The sequence below is a fragment of the Sminthopsis crassicaudata genome, chromosome 1 (assembly GCF_048593235.1).
Source record: "Sminthopsis crassicaudata isolate SCR6 chromosome 1, ASM4859323v1, whole genome shotgun sequence".
NCBI lineage: Eukaryota > Metazoa > Chordata > Mammalia > Dasyuromorphia > Dasyuridae > Sminthopsis > Sminthopsis crassicaudata.
In genome coordinates, this window is record NC_133617.1 from 384,262,038 (window position 1) to 384,284,706 (window position 22,669).

At 32.8% G+C, this 22,669-nt stretch overlaps 1 protein-coding gene across 8 annotated transcripts in view; it reads left to right on the top strand.

Annotated features, from left to right (window-relative positions):
* The window catches only part of ZNF532 (zinc finger protein 532), a 115,284-nt gene extending 93,226 nt beyond the window's left edge, over positions 1-22,058 (top strand). For 6 of the 8 annotated variants that reach the window (XM_074279457.1, XM_074279455.1, XM_074279456.1 and 3 more), the window contains 3 exons: positions 13,042-13,154; positions 15,885-16,032; positions 20,041-22,058. In XM_074279457.1, coding sequence (XP_074135558.1) covers positions 13,042-13,154; positions 15,885-16,032; positions 20,041-20,535 — 756 coding nt within the window. In that variant the 3' untranslated portion in view covers positions 20,536-22,058. The remainder of the gene's footprint in view (positions 1-13,041; positions 13,155-15,884; positions 16,033-20,040) is intronic. The other 2 variants (XM_074279461.1, XM_074279460.1) reach the window with 2 other exon arrangements.
* Positions 22,059-22,669: the final 611 nt, after the last annotated feature.

The following is a 22,669-nucleotide window of genomic DNA, read 5'->3' on the forward strand; positions in this document are numbered from 1 at the left end:
GCTTTTTTATATTTCCTTGCTACCACTTTTTTTTTTATTGTGTGATCCCAACCAATGCATTTCCACATTTTGGCTATAGAGACTTGTCCAACATTCCAATATCCTCCCTCTTAGTCTAAGTCTTTCCATATTAGTAGGATACAAAAGCTGCCCTATTATCTTAATATCTGTTGCTTTTGATTTCATGACTGACCTGCTTTTTCAATTATATAGTTTCTAGATATCTTTAATATCATTTATTCTGTGGAAGTCATCATTTGTATTATGATGCAGCTTAATCTTACCGCTTAAATGTTTTGCCATTGGTTCTTTGTATCACATGAAATTTTGATTCTTTAGAGATTATTGTGTTCCAAGATTTATTGCTCAGTAGAACCACTTGAAGAATATTGTATTAAAAATACGAGTTTTCATATCATTGACAATTGGGGACGATTGAAAATAAACCACCGTTTCAAAAATTCAATTTAGTTCCACTTAATTTTTTTCCATTTCAATGCTAGGCTAACTTGGTATTTTAGGTTACATGAACTAGACTAACCCGGTAGTTTATTTACAAAAAAATTGTATGAGATAACCTACAAAAGGTATTCTTGATTTATATAGATTTTTTCCTCTGAGGATAATTAGTCTGTTTTTTTTTTTTTTTTTTTTTTTTTTTGATTGGTTCTGAAACTCATGGAAAAGGCTCTAAAGTATCATGTGCAAACAGTAACATCTGGAAGTCTTCAACATCTGTAGCAAAGCATTTTTCCATTTGGATTTTGTAAAAGATATTCTTTAAGGCATTGATAAATTAGTTTAATGGAGTATTCTTTCCTGTTTTATGCATTTCTTGATAAAGATATGCATAAGATCATTGAGGAAAACTGGTTTTGTTTTCTTCTAAGATATTAGAAATATCTTCCAGCTCTAAAATGATGAAAGCATTATTGAATCAAATGTTTTATATTATATTCACACAGTTGGATCTTGCATTCTTTACAATTTTCTGTCAATTATGTGTTTATAAAAGTAGTATATGATATAGAAAACCATGAAAGCCTTTTTATTTACTTCACATATTTTCATCAAGGAAACTCAATATGCATGTGCATTGTATTTTTACTAAGATTTTATAGTGATGAGATTGTGTTACGTGTTAATGGTTATTAATGTCATCTCAATTACTTTTTTTTTTAATGATCCAGTGTCTATATTCCAACCCCATATTTGATATTTTAGTATCTTCAAGTTTTTCTAATATATTTTAAATGGATGCTTCAGTGCTTTCAAAATTATGTTTTCCAGCAGCATATACATCTTTTCAGTGCTTTCAAAATTATGTTTTCCAGCAGCATATACATCTTTTGTGGTTTTGATCAGATCCAATCATTCTTCCATTTTTTAAGTATCACTTTTACTTCATTTACATATGTTGCATATGTATGTGTATATGTGTGTAAACACATATAAACACATTTGTACACATATATACATTAATACATACAGATTCCAAGTGTGATTTCTTATCATCAAAATTATGAAAACATATTGTTAAAGACTATAAAATATTTTGGATTTTCTGATTATTTGTTGCTTGCTTTATATTTTCATCTTTATATGTTCTTACAATGATTAGATTTCATTGCATTTCACACCAAGTTTTTGGCAAATCCATTTTCCCCTTAATTGCTCTTTATTGTTTTGTGAGCTGATAACCTTTTGATCTTCCAATATCTTTCTCTTCACATTTTGCAAATAGTTTATATTTTGAACTGGTATTGTCCTTGATATCTAAATCTCTGCTTGGTAAAGTTATAAGATGCTTGTTATTGGGGGTGTTTTCGGCATTCTTCTAATCTCCTTGATGTGGCATTTGTTGTTAAACTTCTAAAGAAAATGGTGATTATCATCAATGCAGTTTCTCAATTCTTTTTATTTTTTGCATCAGTAATTTATTTGAATAAAATGATGATTGTGTGCAATACTTTCCCCCATCTTTATGGATTTTTCTGATGTGGAATTGATTTTAACATTTGCTTTAGCTAATAGAAGGAATACAGCACATAGAAAATTAGTTCTGAAATCATTTTCACATTATAAATTAATTAATTCTAGTCTGTTAAGATAGAGTTAGGTTTCATTTTTTGACATTTTTAATTCCATATCTAGCACTTTCCAGTTTCTTGAAGAAAGTATTCAACATATATAGTCATAAGATGTTTGTGTATTCCTTGATATTTTTTATTTGACTCTGATCACATTTTTCAACACACTTTTTGTCACCCTGTCTTGATAGTCATCAAATATCAATACATATGAGTGGTTTGGATGCTCTTATCAACTTGTAGGTTTTATTGTTGTAGGTTGTTTTGTTTTGTTTTTTTGGATTGAGGAGGATTTGAATTTCACCCCAATTCTGATTCAATGTGGAATAAAAAGAGACATCTGGTAGATTTAAAAATCAAAGGACCTAGTTTCAGATATATTGTTACTTATTAGTTCAGAAAAATCCCTTAATCTCTTAGTAATTCAAGTCAATAGACATGAATTTTTTCCTGTCAATATACCTATGTACTATTTATGATGCATTTAAAAAAATTAAGCAAGACATTGCTTTCTTTTATAATTTAGAATCTAATGACACACACACAATAACTATTATGTAATAATAGTATGAGATGAGCATTGAAAAGGACATACAGAATTGTATGATAATAAGATCTGAAGAGGAAAAGTGATGATTGAATGAGAGAATGAGGGAAGAATTCCTGGAAGGGCTGGCATTTGAGATGGGCATTAAAGAGTAGATAAAAATTCAATAGCTGAATGAAGCTTTTGAGAGATTTTAGGCATAGGGAGCAGTACAAAGTCATGGAGGAAGGTGGGTCTGGGAGTAAATAAGGAAAATGATAAATTTACAGACTTGTCTGGAGTAAAGAGTATATGGATAAAATCCATATTATATTTGTTTAAAAAGTTAACAATTTTTAAAATCAGGTTATAAAACAGAAAATAGGTTTTTCCCCATAAAATTAATATAAATTATTTTAAAATACTTTTCAAGATTAAAAAATTAAGTGGATCAGTAAGAATTGTAGATATAAACAATTGATATTGAAAGAGTAATTTGAACAAAAAGTTCCTGATATGAAATTTAATTCTTATGTAATTGTGCTTTAGCATTAATATCTTGATGTATATGCTTTTATCTGCATGTGTCATTGTGTGTGCAAGTATGAATGACAATGAAATCAAAGAGAGAAAGCATGTATGATATAGAATTTGGAATTCAGAATTGAAAGGTGAGGTCATGCATTCTAGAATAGTGGTTTACTCTTATAGTGGTTTTCTATCCACTGATAATTGATGCTTCGTTGATCACCACAATTATTATTAAACCTGGATATTTATAATATAGTAATTTGTCTTGTTTTATTGTTGTATCCTATACCAAGATGAGTTGTGAAGTTGTGTTTTACAATAATTTCATTTTTAAATACCTACTGGTTTTTTCCAAGTTCAGATTTTTACATTTAATTTACTGTCAACAATCTTATTTATTGCATAGCTAAGCTACTTTGTGTGCTTATTGATTTCCAAAGGGTTTCATTGATCTTACACTTAAATTCATTTTAGATGTTTTGCATGCATACTTTCTCCTGTAAGTACTAATGAATTTTTGCATTGAACCAAATGTTTTTCTTTTTGACAAATTTTCCATTATTATTATTTTTCCCCCCCAAGGCTGGGGTTAAATGACTTGCCCAGGGTCACACAGCTAGGAAGTGTTAAGTGTCTGAGACCAGATTTGAACTCAGGTCTTCCTGAATTCAGGGCTGGTGCTCTATGCACTGCGCCACCTAGCTTCCCCAATTTGCCATTATTATTGATAAAGATTGAACCCCTTCAAAACACTTAACATCATCAAAAGTGAAGAGACATTACAATAGTCATGTTTTTCTAAATACTGGCTTTTATTTCTCATGTACTCAGTGATTTACAAAATGACGAATGACAATTTTAGATAAGAATTTCCATGGATAGAAATAAATATGTCCATTTTTACTGAACATTTGGTATTATGGATAAAATAAACTGGCTTTTGGTCAAAACCTTTATTTCAAAGTAGTTTACTTGTTAATGTATGCATTCACTAAATTTTCACCTGTAGAATACCAGGTGAAGTAGTGACCAGTACATTTAAGGGGGAGTTGCTATTTTTCAGAAAAAGGTAATTTTTGAGAGATTTCTGGAAATTTTTCAGGGTGCAAATGAATTTCAGCATTTACTTCTTATTCAGGCATAAGATCTTTGAATGATTTTATGGTAATGTTTTAAATTCAGTTGACATTCACTATTAGTTGAATTAATTATCCATCCCTTCCCTCCCATGTTTCCCCTTCCTCCTCAAACTTATGATAGACATCTCCTTCCTATCTCCCCACCAGTCTCTCATCCTTTATAAAAGCATAATTAAATAAATAAAAATTCTGTCTTTTAAAAGAAATATTTTGAAAGCAACCTTGCAGTTCATTGCTATTAAGGAATATTGTTGAGACATATTCTCTGCTCTAGCATGTGTTCTATGTCCTTTTTTTTTTTTTTAAATAAACAATATATTGAATTCCTCCTTGGTTTTTAAAACTTTTCACTCTGAAATCAGAAAGAAAAAAATGTTCTTAAAAAATAACCCAAACTGCAGCAATTATATAGTAGTTATGGAGACAAGACAGTGCTTTAAGAAGGAGAACGAAAAAATTAAATATGACTCAGAAGTAATCAGAAATGAGGGCCTTCTTCATGGTCATGTTCTCCTTAATTCATGAATGACCAATGCATGATTTGGCAAAATGTGATAGTAGAAGCTATAAGGGCACCAGAAAAATCTAAGATCTAAATCTTTTTTCTTGAGCTGTGATAAGAGAGGGAGACAGAAGGAATGATAATTTAGAAATTGTAAGAGAATCTCTTTCTCAGGGAATATAATTAAGGGAGGGATGGGATTCCAAGGGAAAAATATAAAATATGGTTTAGGAACAGAGTAGTTCTTTGCCTCCCTGTTACACACAAACCAGCAGTGGTAGAGGTGCTTCTCTTAATTGGACATATACAAGTGAGCCTTCTCGTTTTCAACCAGATAGTTTTGAGAACTTGCTGATAAGTTAGCTCTCTTTTCCTTTTTTTTTTTTTTCTAATCATGTAAATTTCTTTTTTTCTTTTTTTTGTCTCCCCTCCCTTACCCCATTCTAGAGATGGCTACCATTAGACAAAACTAGTCTATATGTAAATTTATTCTATACATCTTACATATCATTTTTCCTAGATGCAAATAGCATCCTTCTTTATATCTCCTTTATAATTAATTTGGGCATTTATAATAGACTCTCCTTAATCATTTTTATCTGAGAGGTTAAATTTCTTTTGAGACTGGTTTTTAACAGGATATGCAATTTTTTTTCTCTAACCTTTTAAGTAACCCAAATTACTACATGACTTATATTAGAAACTTATCATCATCCATAATCATGCCAGTCCCATGATCTCTGGAAAATGATCTTCCTTACCATTGTAAGTATTTGTTAGACAAATGTCTATCTTTCTGTTCATCTCATATGTATTCTTCATTCTTGACATAAAGTCTGGTTATTACATCCCTCCCCTGGTCTCACTTAAGATCCCCTTTTTGACATTAAATCACTACTTTAAAAAAAAATAAATGAGAAAAGAGAAAAATGGAGATAGGTGAAAAATGCAGAGACAAAACCAGATTCAGATCAGTTCATAATCCATATGTCTTCTACCCTTGCTGCTTTGTCTTAATACAATTTATATCCTGCAGATCCTTATTCCTGGGCTACTACTACTTGCTTGCTATCTCCACTTCAATTATCAAACTACTTAATGCTCCTGAGGGAAATTCCAAAATAATGACAATTAATTTTATTAAAAATAGCACCAAATTATAATTTCAACAGTTGTAATAGACTGGCAATTTCCCCACACTCCTGACAACATTGAATTTTTTTTTCCACTTTAAATTATTTTTTGGAACATGCCGGATACATGTCATTATCTGAAAAGTTATTTTAAACTTAATTTCTCTTATTAGTTTAGAAACTTTTTTTTTCAAGGCAGTACAGTTTGTGTTTCTACTTCTCATAAATTATTTCTATCCTTTGCTATCCATTGAGGATTGGACATTAAAACTTATACTTTTGTATCAGTTTCTTAAAAGAATCTGGATTTCAGACTTTTGCCAATTGTATTTCCTGCCAAAAATCTTAAACTTTCACTTTTAAAAATATATTTTTGTTGTACAGAATTTTAAAAATGCTTATATAGTGGAATCCATCTATTTTTCTCTCAGTAATATTTCCATTTATTTGATTGACTTAAAAATGTATTTCTTCTTCAAGTGTGATAAATATCCTTTTTAACTTTTTTCCTGATTTAGAAAAATATCTAATTACTAAAGCCAAAGGACATATTTCCTTCTCTTGTTAGTATTTTTCCTGTTAATTTATCTGCTTATGTCCAAAATCTTAAAAGTTTCTTCTTGAAATTTCTGGTACTTTCAGGACCACCTCCTCTTTGCCCCCATTTTATTTTTCTTATTCACATCCTGACTCTCTCCCTTCTGATTTTGATTTCCTTGAGGGCTGGGTTTTAAAATGTCTTGACTTTTCCAACACTGGACAATTCACATTTCATCAGCCTACCTCTCTCCCACATTGACTTTTGGGTATTCAGAACTGACCTCAGCTGAATGCTCCTGCTCTTTACCTCAAACTTGGTGGATTAGTACATAATCCCTCACATACAAAGTGTTCTGTCCTAGTGATCTGTCCCATTCTCTCTGTTCCTCAGTTCTCTGGCATAGCACTGGCAATTCAGAGTCTGTTTTTTCTGGCATTGATAGTTCAGAACTTTACTGAAATATTCTGGGTTACAAAATCCTGGCTGGTTTTTGCTCCCTAGGGGCAGTGATCAAGTTGACTGTTGAGGTTTAAGGAAACTTCTGCAACCTTGGAACAGGACTATCCATGGATTTGGAAAGGGAGGGAGAATGGAGACATAGGTGTAGTTTTTGATGTAAGCCTGTATTGTGTTCTTGAGTCTGCTAGTGCAGTCTTGCTGCTGGTAAAGTGGGAACTAGAAGAGGGGGTGCTAAGTGAGATCAAAGTCAGTGGACATCATATCCTGAATTTGGGGAGATTGGTTTCTGGGTGTCCTAGACCAATAAAAGCAACTGAAGTTGCTTAATTCTGGGCACATAATTCTCACTTTGGAGAAGTTTCAGAGGTTTTAGGGATGAAAGAAAATGTTTAGTCTGCAATCTCTTTTGATCATTTGATCCAGAAGTCAGTATTTTCTTTAGTATTGTATGAGATTTATAAAAGAATATGTGAAGAACTGACACTTTTATTATAGTAAATGGTCTTAAGAGTGTACAGGGGATATCCCTATACTAGTTTGCTTCTTCCTTGATGATAAAAAAAAAACAAACTATTTTAAAGTCACAATATGTGTATCTTCATAAATAATTACTAACATATTTTTGTTTTTGTTTTTGACTTTTTTTTTCTGATTATTTTTATAAACTGGATTTCTGTTTTAAAGTTCAACCCAATATATTATTTAGGTGAATATAGTTTTGGATTCTTAATGACTAGGCAGCCAAGATTATAACAAACTTAGAAGGCTTTAATTATGGACCCATTGATGGTCTAGATTTCTGTCAACTGAGAAATATCCTGCTAAATTTGAAGAGGTTTAGCATCATTTTGGTAGGTCATTAATTTTTTTGATCATAGCCTCTTTTTAGAGCCACCTAATAATTTTTAGTGGGATTATAATCTATATTGTTGAAAGCAGTATAGATAGTAATTATAAATTAGAGACCTTTACAGTATTAAAATATTTATAAATATTGCCTCTTTTCTCTTAATTCTTGTTCTTTTTTTAAAGTAACATGTAAAAACAAATGATGTTCATGAGTTTGTCTTATAAAATTGCTTTGCTAAAGTCATTTATTATCTCACTTTCTTGTCATTTGTTAACCTGGCAGCCAAAAAATGGAGATACACACACACACACACACACACACACACACACACACACACATATATGCATACATATAACAAATAGAGACAGAAGCAAAGACAGAGAAAAGAAGATAATTCTATACTAGTTAGGCCATGTTTTGGAGCTTTCCATTTAACATGATATGTTTTGGGAAGGGAATCTAAGCTAAGAGAGTACGAAATAGTCAGAGATGGTAAGAACATGTGTCCTAAGATTCAGATTAAAGATCTGGGTATGCTTCTCTTGGAGCAGAGAAGATTTGGGTAGAAATGGATAAACAAGAGTTTATCCATGCTCTTGTGGATGTGCAGACTGGCTAGTGAATCCTGATACTCTGAAAAGTTCTTCAGGTTGTTCATATATTACATATATTTTTTCCATTTTATAAGTTCTATTTACAAGCCCTGAAAAGTATAGCTACTTATTGGCTTTTATATTTGTTCTTTTTTTTTTTTTAACAGCATCACACTTAATATATATAGTCATGTAATTATTTCTACACTTATCTTCATATTTATATTTACATTTATCATATTTATTTCTGATCCATATCTATGATTTCATTGGTATAGGAACCTTCCAGTGAGGAAGATTTCTCTGCTAATTTAAGTCAGAAACCATTTTATAATTTATATTCTTAGAGTTTCCTGCAGCACTATAAATTTAAGTAATCAACAATATTAATAGTAACAATAATAGATAGCATTTATATATTATTCTAAAGGCTTGGAAGGCATTGTGCATACATTTCCTTTGACCCTCACACCAACTCTGAGAGATAGATATTATCATTATTCCCCTTTTACAACTGAGAAACTGAGGCCCACAGAGTTAAGTGACATGATAGTCACACAACTGTTAAAGAGTTTGGGGCAGTATTTGAACTCAGGTCTCCCTGACTCCAGGTCTAGCACTCCATCCACTATACTACACTACCTAGTAGCCTCAAGCTAGTTTTTTGTTAGGCTTGAACTTAAATTATCCACACTCTAAGGCCAATCTTTGAATATCCCACTAGGAGAGAAAGAGGAGGGCTTACAGTCTCCTGGCAGAGATAAAGTAGGAGTTGTCCTATTTTGGCTCCAAAGGCCAGATCTTAATTTACTTAGATTTCATGAAGTATTACTATATTTCAGATTTGATTAGAAAGCTAACTATCAAACAGAAGTTATTGATAAGAAGCAAAACACCTTCTAACAAGTAAAGAATGTAAGAAAATTTTTCAAAAAACAGCAAGAACTTTATGTACTGGTAACAAATGAGATTATACTATAATCTTAGAGATAAGTAGTGATATAAAAATTCCTTTGAAGGCTTGGGATTTTATTTAGTAAAAAAATGAGTTGTTCCTTAAGATTTTTCAGATTAACATTTCATATTTATGTTTCTTAAGTTTTTAGTCTTTAATAACTATATTTTTAAAAATTTTATATTACAGTCCTACATTATTTGAAAGTTTTATCTGATTATATTATAGGAAAGCAAATATGGTGAGGGAGGAATAGGTAAGTAGGTTTCTAGAATAAAAGAAGGCAAATGGGAACAAAAGGATTTGTGTGGGTATGAGAAACAAAAATAGAATATTAAAGTTGGGTATTTCACTCAAAATCAAAGTCTAAAATAAATCTAAAGCCTACGTTGGAATTGTTTTTCTTTCTATTTCTAACCTGTCTCTGAATTACTTGTGATGTTATCTTTCTGGGTTTTTTTCTTGTCTTTTGTTTTGTTTGGATATAAGCCTATTGTAGGTATGGTATATGTTTTTGAAACTTCAGGCAGGACAGTCACTTATTCGTACTTTGGAAATGTTTAAGTTGTAATTATTTCAATCTCATTATACATGGCTCATTCATTCAACAAATATAAAGTTTATGTTCTGTGTATATCACTTTAGCAAGTATAATAGCGATATAATATACAATTTCTGTCCCTAAGGAAAAAAGGAGGGATTTGAGAGATATTGGGGCAGGAAATATAGATTTAGGAAATAGCTACAGAGAGAGCATTAGTTGAGGAATGGCTGTGATCAAGGGAGAGAGTGTAAATGATGGGAAGAAACCAGTCAATAGTATAAGGTAAGGGTCAAGAGAATTATTAGAGGTACAAAACCAAGATTATGCAAGAAAACAGAAACCCTGAAAAGATAGTAACTAGTATCACATGCTGCAGAGAGATTAAAGTGATTAAATAAAGTGAGAAAAAGCTATTGAGCTTGGCCATCAGCAAATTTTAATAATCTTCTCAGCAGATATGAGGCTTTCCCCTTAGAGTATGAAACTGGATTATCTAAAGAAGAAATAGCCCCTTTGTCATGTAATGATAGTGAAGTTACATAGATACCTCTATTCCTGATCACAAGAAGAGGTACTTGGTGAGTCTGCCACAGGGCAGTGAGTGTACATGACCAATGTATCTGGTACATGATAGAAATATTCACAGATATGCCAGACATGGTGAGGGTGCTACTGTGAGGAAGTGCATATGCATAATAAATAATGATATTTGTCTGAGATTTATCATTCTCCTTAAGAAAATTTTAATACTGCAAATGAAGCACAAAAAGGATATTATCCCCATAATTCTACCCCAAGATTAAGCCAGAAAAAAGTATATATAATAATTCACAGGAAACATTTGAAGAACATTATTAATGCTCTAACATGTCTCCATCTAAACCTGCTCAAGATAATAACTTAGAAAAAAAAGGAAATATAAAAATCTTAATTCAGAGAGATAAATATAAATCATTGCCATTCTTGAGATTTGGTGGGATTTTATCTTACTGGAAAGAGATGAGGAAGATTATTTATTCAATAGGAAAAAAAAAGCTTTGTGTGTGTGTGTGTGTGTGTGTGTGTGTGTGTGTGTGTGTGTGTGTGTCAATCACTGTGTCTCAAGAAGGTAGAAATATTAAATCCAAAGAGAAAAAGCATGATGAAGATCATTTGAAGAAGTAGAAAAGAAGGGGAAAAAAGAGATTATGTTGATAATTTGCCCAACCAGATAGAGCAAATGGTAGTATACAGTTAGCAAGATACACTAGACATTGGGGATTTCTGCCAGAGTTTTTTTTTTTTTTTTTTTTAATAAATATGAAAAAGCCTGAAAGAATCTTTGCATTCTTGTGAATAATTTCATCATTTAGAAGGTAGAAGGGTCAATTAAGTTCAGTTCAACAAGTGTTATTAAGTGCTTGTTATGTGCAAGGCACTATACTAAGCTTTAGGGATACATTATGTTTGATCAGAGAAACAACATATACACAGACTATACTCGTTAAATAACAACTTATTTCACTACAGGGTAGAATGAGTTGAGGATCCCACTAAGAGCTGGATGAATCAAGAATTAGTTCCTGTAGTGGGTTGCACTTGAGCTGGACTTTGAATGAATGAACAAAACTACTGCACAAAGTGGTGATTAATGGAATGATGTTGGTTTGGAAGGAGCTCTCTGGTGTAGTGTCACAGGGCTCTGTACTTGCCGCTATTTATCTTAGCATTTTTGTCATTTAGTTAAATGAACATTTTAGGGCAAATTTATCAATTTTCTAGAAGACATGAATCTTGGTAAAGATAGCTATTATGTTGAATGATTTCTTAATTTCAGTTGTATAAGGTTTACTGAGTGAATAAACCAGATTGTAATGTGTATCTACAAATATCTTAAGAGGCTGACATAATGGAATTCATCTAAGATTAAGTTTAATACATTAAGGTGAAAAATCCTACATTTGGATTCCAGAAATAAATGATACAGGTTTAATAAGATTGTGACAAATGATAGTAAAATATTTCTATGAAATTATACCGGCAGGGAGAGTAGCTTTAAGAGTTTCATGTAATGGGGAAGTTGAGAGTTTTCATAGAAAATTGCAGGGAAAGCAATGAAGGCTCACAGAGGGAAGGTAATAGAAAAGCCAGATTAGAATTCAGGTCTTCTGTCTGTCCAGGCTTAGTGCTTTTTCTCCAGTGTACCATTATTGCTTTTTATATCGTTCCATTATCATCCCTTTTGGGGAGTGGTGTGGGCTATTATGTCATTAAGGAAACCTCCAATTAGGAAGCCTCCTCTATCAATGCAGAGCAGCAACTACCCTACCATTTATATTCATAAAATTAAGTTATTTTCACTTGAATTTTCAGAGGAATGAAAGTCATTCTTGGATTAAAATGTTTCAAAGAAACAACTGTCATTCTTTTCAGAGGTAGAATGTAAATTAAACTTGACTACATATAAGTTATATGTTTACTTTTGTTTTCTTAAAATTATTCCTTTGGAGAAGTTTTAAACATTAATATTCATATGAAATCCAATGATTCTGTTTAAATTTCACACACATACACACACACACACAGATAAGCCCTTTGGCAAACCATTGGCATTACCTCTTGTGAAATCAGGAAGACCTAGGTTCAAGACCTATTTTTGAAAGATAGGTAAATCTGGGCAAGTCATTTTAATTTCTTAGTATCCCAGAACTTGGAGAAGTTATTGATCATCATTGTTAAAGGGAATTCCTTTCTGTGCACTAGTGAAACCCCAGCTGTGTTCTATCTCTAGTCCATCAATTTTTATTTGGTGAGGGAAATGGAATTTTAAAATTAGTCAGGTAAACTTGCTCCTAAAGGATAGATAAAATACCAGCCTAGAGTTAGGAGGACCTGAGTTCTAATCTAGCCTTAGATACTTATTAGCCCTGTGACCCTGGACAAGTCATTTATTTAGCCCCCTTTTCCACCCCACAAAAAAAATTTTTTTTTTCTATTCTCATGGTAAAATTTCCCTTAGCTATCAGAGACTAGACTTCCCCTCTCCCTTTCTCATCTAGGTACATTTTATTCTTTCAAGTGCCAAGTCCTATCAGGCATTTGTCAAACTCAACTCATACCACAAGATTTCTGACTTTAAAAGTATGTTCCGGTTTTAAAAACCTGCCACTGACATTTTCCTTTCTTCTCTTTAATAAAGCAAATGAAGAAGCATCCTTGCCGCCAGTGTGACAAATCATTCAGTTCATCGCATAGCCTCTGTCGCCATAATCGAATCAAACATAAAGGCATTAGGAAAGTTTACACCTGCTCGTAAGTGATGGTTTTTAATATATTAGGTCATGAAAGAATTAAGATAGAACTTTTTATTGGTTCTACTTCCTATTGATTCTTTGTTTAAATGAAAACTTATTGATATCTTGTTTTTACATTACCTACATTGCCTACTGGGAGGGATTTCAAAGGCCATCCAATCTAATGCCTTCATTTTTGCAGATCATAAAAACATAGATTTAAAAAGGGAAGAAATCTTAGGGGCATTTAGTTCATTTCTCTCCTCATTTTATAGATGAGGAAACTGAGACCAGAGGGGTTAAGTTACCCAGGTAGTGAGCATTGGAGGGAGGCTATGAATCCATGCTCTTTGACGCTATAGTCAAGACTTTTTTCACTACAGCACTTTGCTTTAGAATTCATCCCATTTGATTTTTGCATAATTTTGTCACCTGATTCTTTGATATGTAATATGACATTAACAGAATTTTTAAGTAAAATAATCATTACAATCTTGATTGCTTTGTGCTTAATCTGACCTAAAAAATTCAATATCATATGGTGATAGATTGTATTGTTGAGAATATTACTTCAGAATAATTGCTTGGCTTTCCAGTCACTGCCAACCTGTCACCCATAAAATATTTATCTACAGTGGAGCCCAATTGTTTAAAGCTTTATGTTGATAAAGACTAAGGTTGTGGCTTTATTCCTTATCTGAAACATCTTTGCAAAGATGTTTAGTTCTAATCCATGCAAATCTTTTTGCCAATTCATAGCATTGGTGACAAATGGAATCAGGAAAAGAAACATTGAACCAATTTTATTATTAGTCTCTGGCCACTATTTTCATCTTGGTAATTAAGGACAGATTGTCATATTATTATCAATAAATATTATTCTTGAAATAGCCTACATGTGTTGCTTTCTTAATTTTACCCCAAGTGAGTTGAAAAACTTGGTACCTTCCCTTTGGATGCTTAGAGAACTCAACAAACACAGTACAAGTAGATATTAAATACATAAGTTGCATTCTAACACTATAGGCAGAAAAGTAAGAATATATACTGAAACAGAATTATGGGAATATCATGTTTAGACAAGGATTTGGCAAATTAGAATTCCTGCATCTCTTGAGGTTATTCAGGGAAATGTCATAGAGGGCCTAGGAGTTATCTGAATAAAAGGAAAAAAGAATGAGAGTTTATTCTAATTCTAAGAATAGAGTATAACCAGCAGTTAGGCTCAGATTTGGGAGTGTGATGCTCAGAAGTGGAGAGACTTTATTGAAGAGTAGAAGAAGGTATGGAATTTAAGATGATTCAGTGTGACTTTAGTGAAACACTAGCTTTGAAACACAATATTAGTATTTTTGATGTAGAAGCATAAGATTACTGCTATTTAATGTATTGGAAAGCCACCATTGTAGAGTCACAAAATCATCCAGCAAACTCAAAATTGACATCGTTAAAAATGAATAAACAGAAAAAAAATACTGTCATCTTTTGTATTAGTGCTGGTTTCATTTGTTGCTTGTGCAGAAGGATTTAGAAAGTACTTGTTACTTTTTTAGTACCCAAATACAGTTCTTCTGAGCTTTCTGGAAGGCAGCAAATCTAGTTCTGAAAAAGCCCATAGAATTTGCAGTTACCTGTTTGTCTCTTCATTGAAATACTTCTCTTGGTGTCTACATTATAATGTACAACTCTGAAGTAGCTATTGAGTTAACAAACTATAGGTTTTCCTAAGCTGTTAGATGATTTCTCTTCTTCAAAGAAAAAGGAAATGAAATATGTCTGCATGGATATCCCTTGACTATTACAAAATTATTTTTTAGAGAGAGGAGGGGTAGTAAAATGGAAAAAGTACTGGACTTGAAGTCTGAAGACTTTGGGTTCATTTCCTAGCTGTGACTTTGAAGAAGTCACTTCATGTCAATGAGCTTCCACTTCTTAAAGTACGTATTAAATTGGAGCTTATTATACTCTTCCTTTTATCTATGATAACTCTCATTAAACATAATCTAATGTTTGTAAAGACTACATTTTAACACATTAGTTGATTACTGAAAAAAATTTATCCTAAAGTTAAAATTTTTAATATATTTGTTAGATGATTGGTTTTTTTTTCTTTTTTACAAAGAAGTGCCCATGATGCATGTTTCCAAAGTTAAAGAACAGATTTCTCTGTCTTATGTAGCTGGAATCATTAATTACTAGATGATAGAAGAGCACCTTGTTTCTCTCATATTATAGCATCTCTGAAGGAATACTGTTGAAATCATTTTAAAGGGAAAAAAACTTAAATTGAAACTTTTTCCTTTTTGAGAGAATAAAGAGTACAAATACTAACTAGGGATATTTTATAATGTGCTCAAACCAAAATGAACTGAATCTATCAAAAAAAAGTGACACCAACCAATTTACAGTGTTTAATAAAATGGAAAATAAGACAACAGGACCGTGGATCTAGAGCTTCTAAGGGACCTCAAAAGCCTATCTAGCCCAGTTGCCTCATTTTAGAGATGAATAAACTGAAACGCAGGGAGGATAAATGGATTTTCTAGAGTCACCTACGTAGTGTCCTAAGTGGGATTTGAACTCACCAGTGCTCTTAGGCTGTTGCTGCTGTCCTGTGCCTTTGATCTTGGTAAGTATGAGATTGGCTTGTGAAGATCTTAAAGACCAGTTAAACATCTTTGTGGGCCTAGAGTTCTTTTGAAAATCCCTATAAGCAAAATGTGTACGTGACTTTTGTTGTTTTATGTAGGCACTGCCCAGAATCAAGGCGCACATTTACAAAACGGTTAATGCTAGAGAAACACATTCAGCTGATGCATGGGATTAAGGACCCTGATTTAAAAGAAATGACAGAATCTACCAGTGTGGAGGAAACAGAAATGAAAGAAGAGACCAAGGTAAAACACCTAAGAATTGCTCTCTTTCAGCGAATATTAGTATAGGAAGCTAGGTAGATTTATCTCCGAATGATGATTCTAAAACAGTGCAAAATAGACATTTGGCAGATAATCATAGAATGTCAAAGCTGGAGGTACCCTAGAAGCCATCTAATCTCACCCCTTCATTTGACAAACATCCTGAGAAAACCGATTAGGGAATTTGAAACCAGATCTTTGGATTCTTTTAAGTCCAGTGCTTTTTCCACTGCATAACACTGCAATGTAATGCTTATTTTTATTTATTGATTTGTTTTTATTCTGAATTCTACAAGTAGAAAAAGAGATACCTTTTCTCTATACAAAGTAGAACAGAAAGGTTATATGTGAAACTGCTATTTCCTATTATGTATAAGCTTGCTTCTTAAACAAAGAATATAATAAACATCAACATGTTAACATCCACACCTGTCCTACTTGTCTGTTTCTTTCTGAACTTCCTTCTGTTTTCTCCTGTGCATTAAATGCTTCAATGATCTTCTTTGATATAGTGCCTGTTACAAATTGCTTAACTGTAACAATAAAATATGAATTAGGACTTGGAAATTTACTTGTGTCAGGTAATATCCCTATATTTTCATATTGTTTTTCTATCTTTTGGGCTTAGATTAGATTTTCAGTTTAAATCAATATGTAGATTTTTATTGAATGCCCTATTTCAGAGTACTGTTCTAGGTGCTGTGAGGAGTACAGAGAAAAGGATAAGATAAGTACTTAGGAAGTATAGCCAGTGAAAAAGAAGCTTTTCTTTCATTTTCCATAATTGAATAAAGTTTTCTCACAAGACAAAAATTGGACTAGGCCCATAATTGAATAGAAAGGGAACCAAACTAGCTTTAGAATTGAGTTATAAGATGGAGTATGATTCATTTATTTGCCACTACCACTTACTGTTGTGATCTCCCTAACAGCTGACAACTTGGAGGAAAGATAAGTTTTTAGAAAATTCAAAATTCAACCTATACTTCTAGGTGATATATAACTGGGCACAACTATCTGGATATCCTATTAGCACTTCAAACTATTGTATTCAAAATACAATTTTGCCTCTCTTCTCAACATCTATTGATGGCACTATCATCCCCCTGAGTCATACAGAACTTAAAATCTCTGACATTTAAAAAAATTTTTTTCCTTCTCTTTCACCCTCTCCCCTCCCCATCTAAGCAGTTACCAATTCCTATTGATTTTGTGGCCACAATATTTCTTTTATACCCATTTCCTTGTTCCAGTATCTTAATTTCATACCACGCTAGTTTCAGGTTTTAATATCACCTGAACTATTTAATATCACAATGTAGTATATTTTGTTGTTCAGTCATGTCTAACTCTTCATGACCTTATTTGGGGTTTTCTTGGCAAAGATGCTAGAGTAGTTTGCCATTTCCTTTTCCAGCTTATTTTAGAGATGAGGAAACTGAGGCAAACAGGGTTAAGTGACTTGTCCAGAATGACATGAATAGTAAGTGTCTGAGGCCAGACTCGAACTCAAGAAAATGAGTCTTCTTGTCTACAGACCCAGTGCTCTGTGCACTATGATATCACCTTGCTACCCTAATATAATGTGACAATGATGTCATATGATGTTATAATATAATATAAATATCTAATCTATTTGCCTCATTTTAGCTCAGGGAACATAAATGATCGTATTATAGTGGGATTAGAATTCTGTCTTTTGACTCCAGAGCCAGTGCTCTTAGGCTTGGTGATCACACAGCAATAAATATATCACAATATCATCTATATTATAATAGCTTCTTAACTGGTCTTTACCTTTAAGATATTGACCACCTTTAATTTTAGAATATTACTATTACACAAATCTAAGTCTGTGTTCAAATTCTGTACAAACAGCCTTGATTCTTGTTGATGCTTTGAGCAGTAGTTTTTAAACTTTTTCATCTCAGATCTCTTTAAAATATTCCAAAAATTATTTAGGATGCCCCCCAAAGCTTTTGTTTATATGAAGTCACATCTATCAATATTTATTAAACTAGAAATTAAAACATTTCAGTATTGTTATGAAAATAATCTTGATTTCTGGGATCCATCCTCTCACCCTTGGACTCTTGGGTCACTTTTTGAGAACTAATGACCTAAGGACAAAATAAAATTATTTACCTGTCAGTTAAAGCCCCCAAAATCTGGCTACAAGGTACCCTTTTCATACTACTTCCCTTTATATACCTACTTCCCTTTATATACCTTGTGATCCACCCACATTGGATTACCATCTTTTTTTCAGTTTTATCCTGTACCCTCTCATCTCTGTGCTTTTATGGAGATCTTCCCCCACACTTGAAATATTCTTCTGCTTCATCTCCACCTGTTCAAATCCTTCTCTTTCTTTTAAGTTTAACTCATGTGCTAAATGAAGATTTTACTTTTCTTCTCAAAGGAAAATAAGCTTTCTCCTAAGATATTTCTTGATCTTTGCTTGGTCACCTTTCGTCTCACTTTTATTTAAAAATATATTGGTTCCCATTCAGTCTTAGGCTTCTGAAGAACAGGGACAATACTTATTTTTATTTTTGTTTTTTATTCTCTCAGTTTCTCCTATACCTGGCATATGTTGTTATTGTTTTCAGTCATATCTGACTCTTTGTAACTTGATTTGGGGTTTTCTTAGCAAAGATACAGGAGTAATTTGTCATTTTCTTCTCTGGCTCATTTTATAGATGAGGAAATTAAAGTAATCAGAGTTAAGTGATTTGCCCAGGGTCACACAGCTAGTAAGTATCAGAGGCTGGATTTGAGCTCAGGGAGTTCAGGAATCTGTCCAATGTACCATCTAACTGCCCTGGTATGTGGAAAATGCTTAATAAATGTGGAATTGAATTCAAAGTTGAAGATATCCCAGTGAAGAGAGAATTAATGTTACAAAACAATAAATGATTAAATGCCAAATAAATGGTAAGATCAGGGAGTGGTAGAAAAATATAGAAAGAAAGATCATTGTGAGCTAGGAAAATAAAGCTTACTAGGCCTGGGAGGATGGAGAAGATTTCATTAGAGAGGAGGAAAAAAGAAATACAGTATGAACAAATGTGAAGGGACACAGTGGGCAGGGCGGGAGTGGGGGGACAGACAGTGGAGCATAGAGTTGGTGTAAGAGAGCTCTGGGAGATGAGATTGAGACATGGGAGATTTAATAGCATGTTTTTAATTGCAACTGATGTCCCTGGTTTCAGCAGATATGGAACACCAGTTTATCTTCCTGAGTACTGATTATCTATTTCCAGCATTTGGCAATAATTTTGCCCCTTAAAGAGACATAAGACCTTTGCTTAAAATAAGCATTTTAGAAGAAGTAGAATGAGTTTGGCATTTTCTTTGTATTATTTTTCATTTGGGAATTTGTGGATAAACTGAGCACAGACTTCAATATCAAGTAGTCCTTTACACTTGAGGAAACTGAGATTCAGAGTAATTAAGTGACAAAAAATAGCAAGGCTGATCACAGAGAGTAAGCATCAAAACAGGGCTGACAGATTTTCTGGTATTATATTCAGCGAGAGATTTTGTTGTTGTTCAGTCTTTTCAATCACATTCAACTCTTTGTGACTCCCTGTGAAGTTTTCCTGGCAAAGATACTGGAGTTGTTTGCTATTTCCTTCTCCAAATCATTTTGCAGATGAGGAAACTGAGGCAAAAAGGATTAAGTAACTTGCCCAGAATCATCCAATTACTAAGTATATGCAGTTGGATTTGAACCCAGGTCTTCTTGACTCCATATTGAATATTGACTAGTAGTAACATAAAGGACAACATGAGAATAAAATCACAATTTTAGAAAAAGGGTCAAACATTTTCAGAAGCATGTCTTTTTTGTTTTTTTTTTTTAAAATCCACAATATAATCTTCTCTTTATACCGACTTTAGCTCAATCAGAGACGACCATCCTTCAGGAAAATAGCAGAACTAACTTAATATGATCAATGTTTTTTGTTTGTTTTCTCTTATCAGGCCCCCAGTCCAAAGCGGAAATTAGAAGAACCTGTTTTAGAATTCAGACCCCCACGGGGAGCCATTACTCAGCCATTGAAGAAACTGAAGATAAATGTTTTTAAAGTTCACAAGTGTGCTGTGTGTGGCTTTACAACAGAAAATCTCTTACAGTTTCACGAACACATCCCTCAGCATAAATCTGACGGCTCTTCTTATCAGTGTCGAGAATGTGGCCTTTGCTACACCTCCCATGTCTCTCTCTCCCGGCATCTCTTCATCGTCCACAAACTAAAGGAACCTCAGCCAGTGTCTAAGCAGAATGGCTCTGGGGAAGATAATCAACAGGAAAACAAACCCAGCCATGAAGATGAATCCTCTGATAGCCTGATGTCAGACAGAAAATGCAAAGTGTGTGCAAAGACATTTGAAACTGAAGCTGCCTTAAATACTCATATGAGAACACATGGCATGGCCTTCATTAAGTCTAAAAGAATGAGTTCAGCTGAAAAATGAGTATTCCAAAAGGAAAATATTTCTCCACGTTGGAATGGAAAAAACTTTTTTTTTGTTACAGAAAGTTTGCAGTATAATAGAGTTGACAGTACTGTTTAGGCTGTTGCAATATATTCTCCTTAAATGTATCCTCTTCACCTCATCGTATATACCCTCAATAAGTATTAAAACAGTATTTGAGTTTAAAAAGAGTTTGTATATATTTAAACTAATAACTTTTATACTCTTTGTTACGTGTTTGTATCAGTATTTAGTGGAAAATGTTTTGAGTTATTTTTTTGTTTAGAATTTTTCTTTTTTGTACTAAGTTTCTTTAAAACAGAGTTCTTAGCACTGGGGGCAGTTCCTTGGATTCAGATAAACTGTTTTGTACGCCATGAGTTTGAATGATTTAGCTTATTAAATTACAGGCTAACACAATGCCTTTTTTAGTATTTTTTATTTTTTAGAATTCACTACATTAATTGTAGCTGGTTTTAGGTGTCAAGAACACTAGGCTCTTCAAGTGTCTTAGCACTAGTACTTGGTGTATCTACTTTGAAAGACGTAAGTGTGCGCCTTGAAACTCATCATTGCATATCTGTGCATCTCTAGGTATTTTTAGGGCCATAAGAGAAAGGTTTTTTTAAAGTAGCCTTGCAAATAACCCACTGGTGGTGGATAAGAATTTAAACCAGGCAAATAAAAGGGAATGATATTTTCCTTAATATTGTCTGTGAAGAGAAAGGGAAGGAGTCTATTATAAAATTAGTCAGAAAAAATTGTGGACTGGCAAAAAAAAAAGATTTTTGTATTTATTTGCAAGACTGTTTTAAGATCACAGGGATGTAAGCTTGATGAAAGGGCTGGACTGCTGTAGAAGAAACAAATATGTAACTAGATCAATAGATTTTTATACAGTCTGGTTTTTGTCTTGTAATTTATTAAACATAGAGACAAATTAAAAAATCAAGTATTTCTTTGGCTTTTAAAGGAAGAAAATAGTTCATTTAACCCTGTGCTGTCTCAAGAATTGACTTTTCCTATTCTGGGTGCTAATGCCAAATGTTCTGGTACTTAGAGTTAGGATGCACAACTAAAGCTGCTACCTATCAATGTGTTAATACAGCAGCCTATGGAATCACAATTGGCCATTTCAGATTGAGCACACAGTTGCCAGGTTTTCGTTCTGTCATTTCAATAAGTATATCTAATATTGGTAGTTATGCTTTAATGAAGCACAGTAAAGGTACTGTTCTGTCCCTTCCATATATAGTTCTCTGTGAGAGTTATATTTTTTGTGTTGTTTTTTTTTTTGTTTGTTTGGCATTTTATATCTTGTATTTATCCCTAAACAAGTTTTGTACTTTTTTTTAAAATAAAAAACAACTTTTGTGTATATATAGATACTTGCATGATATACTGTAGTTATCGTTCCGTTCCTTAAAGGGTCTTGCTGCTGTCAGATGTTATACACTACGTTCATTATAACTGTATTAAACACATTTCATATGTAAATAAATGTGGCACATTTTGCCCTTGTGCGTCAGTGAGTCATTTTTATTTATAATTCAATTCTGACAACTTTATGCACTTTAGAAAGTTATTAGTTTCTGAAAAGTGGATTACAAGAATAAAAATTTTAAAATTCCCTTTCTAGAAATGTAAAAGTGCTCATATCCATTACCAGCTGGTTATTTGGGGATCTCCACTATTTATTCAACAACTATTGAGTCCCACTGCTAGGTAAAAGGCAATATATTAGGCTTTCTCAGGATATGTGGTTGAATTGAGGGTTAGGAAGGGAAAAAAATAAGGAAGTTCTTATTATGTTCCAGGCATTAATACTAAGTGCTTGACAAATATTTTATGTGAGCCTTGCAACAACCCTCTCATGTAGATTGTTACTTTTTTTTTTTTTTTTTTTTTTTAAATACTAAGCCAAACAGGCTAAGTGACTCATCCAGGTCACCCAGTTAGTGAATATCTGAGGTCAGATTCTAATGATGGTTGTTCTGAATCCAGGTTCAGGGTTGTTTTATTTACTGTATCACCAAACTGTATTTAGGAAGGTTACAGTTTAGTGGGAAAATGAAATATATACAAATAGCTGTGTTACAAAGTAGAATAATAATGGCCTTAAGGACAGATATGA